The sequence below is a fragment of the Electrophorus electricus genome, chromosome 7 (genome assembly GCF_041902795.1).
Source record: "Electrophorus electricus isolate QZ-2024a chromosome 7, ASM4190279v1, whole genome shotgun sequence".
Taxonomy (NCBI): Eukaryota; Metazoa; Chordata; class Actinopteri; order Gymnotiformes; family Gymnotidae; genus Electrophorus; species Electrophorus electricus.
In genome coordinates, this window is record NC_137503.1 from 21,440,403 (window position 1) to 21,445,056 (window position 4,654).

At 37.0% G+C, this 4,654-nt stretch overlaps 1 protein-coding gene across 2 annotated transcripts; it reads left to right on the forward strand.

The window, feature by feature from the left end:
* Window positions 1-272: 272 nt before the first annotated feature.
* Window positions 273-3,626, forward strand: LOC113571709 (alpha-1-antitrypsin homolog). 2 transcript variants are annotated; one of them, XM_081718443.1, is made up of 5 exons: window positions 273-374; window positions 1,394-2,104; window positions 2,200-2,470; window positions 2,612-2,759; window positions 2,866-3,626. In XM_081718443.1, the coding sequence occupies exons 2-5, from the start codon at window positions 1,429-1,431 to the stop codon at window positions 3,052-3,054; spliced, it is 1,284 nt and encodes a 427-aa protein (XP_081574569.1). In that variant the 5' UTR covers window positions 273-374; window positions 1,394-1,428; the 3' UTR covers window positions 3,055-3,626. The 2 variants fall into 2 exon arrangements, with proteins under 2 accessions (XP_081574569.1, XP_026856611.2); XM_027000810.3 differs by having other exon boundaries at window positions 303-374; window positions 1,421-2,104.
* The last annotated feature ends 1,028 nt before the right edge of the window (window positions 3,627-4,654 follow it).

Genomic DNA, 4,654 nt, shown 5'->3' on the forward strand with positions numbered 1-4,654 from the left:
TGAAAAAACTGAAAAGCTTGAGCAGCAAGCTATGAAAAATATTTTGAGCAGATGGCTGTCCCCAGGCTTTTTTTACAGATAGGGTATATGACAAAAATGTTTAGTAGCATATATATATATATATATATATATATATATATATATATATATATATATATATATATATATAATATATAAAATCTTAAGAAATGACTACCAGTATGATTTATTAATTTTACTGCTTCCTGCAGCAATGAATCAGTAATTTATTCTAAAAATATAATCTATTCACCTATAGTTATATAGTCCTTATAAAGGCTGCCCTACTCTGTCCTGTAGGGGCAGGGTCCAGCACTGTTTGGTGCTTATCAAAAACACCCGATTCAACTCATCAGGTAATTACCAAGTTTAGCAAGTGTGCTTCAGGAGGTATATTACCAAACTGTACAGGATTCTTGCCCTTCAAGACCTGGGCTCCCCAAGTCTTTATAAATATTGCCACTTCATTATCTATTTATGGTTTTATCCTGTTAAATTCACTTTGACTGCCATTATACAAACACACAATATTATAATGAAAACATGCAGGAGGTATAATTAAAAGATTAAATTTGAACATTGGACAGTAGAACACTAGATATCCAAATTTGTACTTCATATACTCATAACATTAACATATAGCCTGGACTACTTAATATGGTTCTTTCACTCATATAATTTTCATCTGAGCAAGGGACGCCATCTTCAGAAAGGCTTCTGGGTTACTGCTGCAGTTGACATGTGAGATAATAAAGTTAAATTAGCTGGAGAGAATGATTGAATTTTCCAGTTTATCCTGATGTCCAGAATAATGTGCGTCTCCATTTTGGAGAAGCATTTGAGTAGACAAAACAGACACAGAGTACCAAGACAGAGGAACATGCACATTTTAGATATGTTTGATAAGATTCTACTTGAAAAACAACAACAAAGCAATTCTCCTTTCCATAACTAAGTAGGATTAGGTATCATTAAAATGTCTAATCAGTTATTTGATACCAAAGAGCTGTTTCAGAAATCCAATACCATTCAATACAAAATCAATGTGGTACTCTTTGTAGGTGATGTGGTACCCTTTGTGCAGGTGATAAAATGTGGGGAAAAGTCCAGTGCTGTTTGATGATAGTGGTCTGACAGTGGTCTGGGCTAATATATTGTCATATATGCTATTTTAGAAGTACATTAAAAAAAACCAGTAACTCTAAAGCCAAGATTACATTCTTGTATATTTTGCGATATGTCCAACTCTGTAAGCAACCAGTGTTGTAGACATTCTTAATTATTATGAAAACATTTAGCCTTTTTAATGTAACAATTATGTTTAATAGGAATTTTATCTGTTTCTGTACTGAGGAATACCCATATGTAATTTCAGTTTTAAACCAGTACAGTCCCTCTCCAGGTGATTAAATGTGGGGAAAGGTTCAGTGCTGTTTGACGGTTGCCCTGCTACTGGCAGTAGCCTGGGCTGACCACCAGGAGGGGCATGATCATAGACATCATTCAGCAGATCACCATAAACATCTTCACCATGGCAAAGACGAACCCCATCCACATAATGATGGAGGAGACAAGTTTTGCCAGCTACTATCATCTCAAAATGCTGACTTTGCCTTCACCCTCTACAAGAAACTGGTCAGCCAGCCTGATGCGAAAGGCAAGAATATCTTTTTCTCCCCACTGAGCATCTCCATGGCTCTATCCATGCTGGCCCTGGGGGCCAAAGGTGAGACCCACTCACAGATTTTCAGCACCCTGGGCTACAGTAACCTCACAGCTACTCAGGTCAATGAAGCCTATGAGCACCTACTGCACATGCTGGACCACAGCCAGGATGCCATGCTGTTGGAGGCAGGAAGTGCTGTGGCTGTTCAAGAAGGCTTCAAGCCTGTAGAAAAGTTTCTGAAGGATGCTCAGCACTTCTACCATGGAGAAGCCTTCAGTGTAGACTTTTCCAAACCAGAAGTTGCTGTGCAAGAGGTCAACAAGTTCATTGCCAAAAAGACCAAAGACATGATCACTGACATGACCAAAAGCTTGGACCCCAAGACTGTGATGATGCTCATAAACTATATTTATTTCAGAGGTACAGCATCTAAGTATAATCCACCAGTGTTTTAAGGAGTGTTTCAGGTATTTCACTAAAACTGCAGTAACAAGCCTTAAATTCCATCCTCCAAGGTAAATGGGAGAAGCCTTTTGAAGTGAAGAACACCAACAAAGCTGACTTCTATATAGATGTGAAGACAAAAGTGACTGTGGACATGATGAAGAGGACTGGACGATACAACCTCTTCCAGGACCGGAATAACTTCACCTCTGTCATCATGGTGCCATATAAAGGAAATACCTCTATGATAATTATTCTACCTGATGAAGGAAAAATGGAGGAGGTAGAAAAAAACATCTGCAAGGATCACCTCAAGTATTGGCATAACAAACTCACCAGAAGGTAATCTGAATTACAGGTATTTTAGCAAAAAACAGAAAGCTTATATCTTTAATGAGTGAATATATTAGGACAATCATGAATATCCAGACTTTTAAATAAAGTTATAGGCATAATGATAGAAATCTCACTTTTTCTCTGCAGATCTGTGATACTATATATGCCCAAGTTCTCCATCTCTGCTTCCTCATCTCTTCAGGACACTTTGATGGAAATAGGAATAGTTGATGCATTCTCAGACAAAGCAAACTTTTCTGGAATCAGTGAGGAGTTCAAACTGAAGGTTTCCAAGGTATATGGAGAAAATTGATTTTCATTTGTTTGACATGTGTATGACATGATGTGTATCACTTGATGTCTAAATGTTTTCCTGTTTTATTTGTGTGACATCCCCACAGGTCCTCCACCAGGCAGTTCTCAGTGTTGATGAGAAGGGCACTGAAGCAGCTGCTGTAACCACCTTAGAGATCATGCCCATGTCTATGCCAAACTCAATTAACCTCAACAGACCCTTTCTAATCTTCATAGTGGAGGACAGCATCAAGAGCATCCTCTTCATGGGCAAAATAACCAACCCCACTGAATAGTAGCAGATGTCTCCAACTAAATTAGCAAATCTATATAGTTGAAGTGTCTAGATTAGCAAGTCTAGACTGTTGAAGTTTTATCACAGTAGCCTCATTGCAACAGACAGCAAAGACAAATAGAAATTTAAACATGAGTCTACATGTAATGTAACAGCAGTCAAAGAGTTAAATGATTGGAGTATTGTAAAATGTGTTATAAAATGTACCAGGCAAGAGAGGCTACTTAAGATGAGCCTAATTTTTCAGTTTGACATAAACGGTCCTTTTGGTCTTTGTGATAGTGTGTTTAACTTCAGTCAATGAATTAACATTACTACCTGACTACTGATTGTCACACCTACACAACCAGGAATTTATACAACTGTTGCTTAGATTAACAAGATACTACATCTTGGAACATTGCGTTATCTTGCTTCACTGCTCAGTTGTTACAGCGAATTAGATTTTTCTATAGAGCACAATGTGCAAATTAATGAAGCATTCAGAATACATCTACAGTGAGCACCACATGCACTTTTATTGGCACTGATGATGAAAACCCATTTGAAATCTAATACAATAACTGACCTGGGTCTTTTGCCGCCTTTCCTGTTTGGTGTCAGTCCACTTCCTGTTAAGGAGTTGACTATCTAACTTACTGAAGCCACTGAGAAGTGCCACTCAGTAGTCATCTTTTGGGAACCCTTTCACACTTGACAATACAGGTTGTGGAGTTGAATAAAATGCACAAAATGTGCATTAAAATTATTTTAAAATGTAACAGGAGTTTTGATGAATATAATAGTAAAAGTACATTTTTGACCTCACAAATGTACTAAAGTAAAGTAAGACCTCAAAAATGAGCTAAAGAGTATCACCCCACTCTAATATTTGACATGTACAAAGGCATATCCCCTCACTCTAATGAGTTAAGGTACTTGACTTGTAATCAGAAGGTTGTAGGTTCAAGCCCCATCACTGCTAAGATGCCATTTTTGGGCCCCTGAGCAAGGCCCTTAACCCTCAATTGCTCAAATTGTACTGTCATAATTGTAAGTTGCTTTGGATAAAAGGTAAATGTCACATTACACTAATATTTGACGTGTATTAAAGAGTATACAGATATTATAGAGTTATAATATACATGCTACAGATTCCTGCTTATGTTTCAGGTTCACCACCATCCAGTTATTGCTAAGTGTTAAAAAGAAAGAGGTTTTTTGTTGCCCAAAGACAATTATTGGGAAATATTTGTAAACACTGTCATAAATTATCATCATTGTTCTTTGCTAATGGCATCTTCATATTTTACGATTTACAGTTTGTGGCAGAATGAGAAAGATTACAGTTATAAATTGGGTGTCACTATACTGATGGTCAGTGACAGGCTTTTTCAGTTCTGAGGTCTTCATATACATAGCCTCATTAATCCATAGTAGCATCCTTAAGCCATAATATGTCTGACTTTGTAAAGCTATTCCTTAGTCATTCAAAAGTGTAAGAGACATCCATCATATACCTTTGCTGTTTACTGTTTTAAGAACTAAGTCTTTCTTTTGTAGGCTAGATTAATTAAAAACAATATTTCTGTGTGGAAATCAACAAAATCAAACCTTCTGAA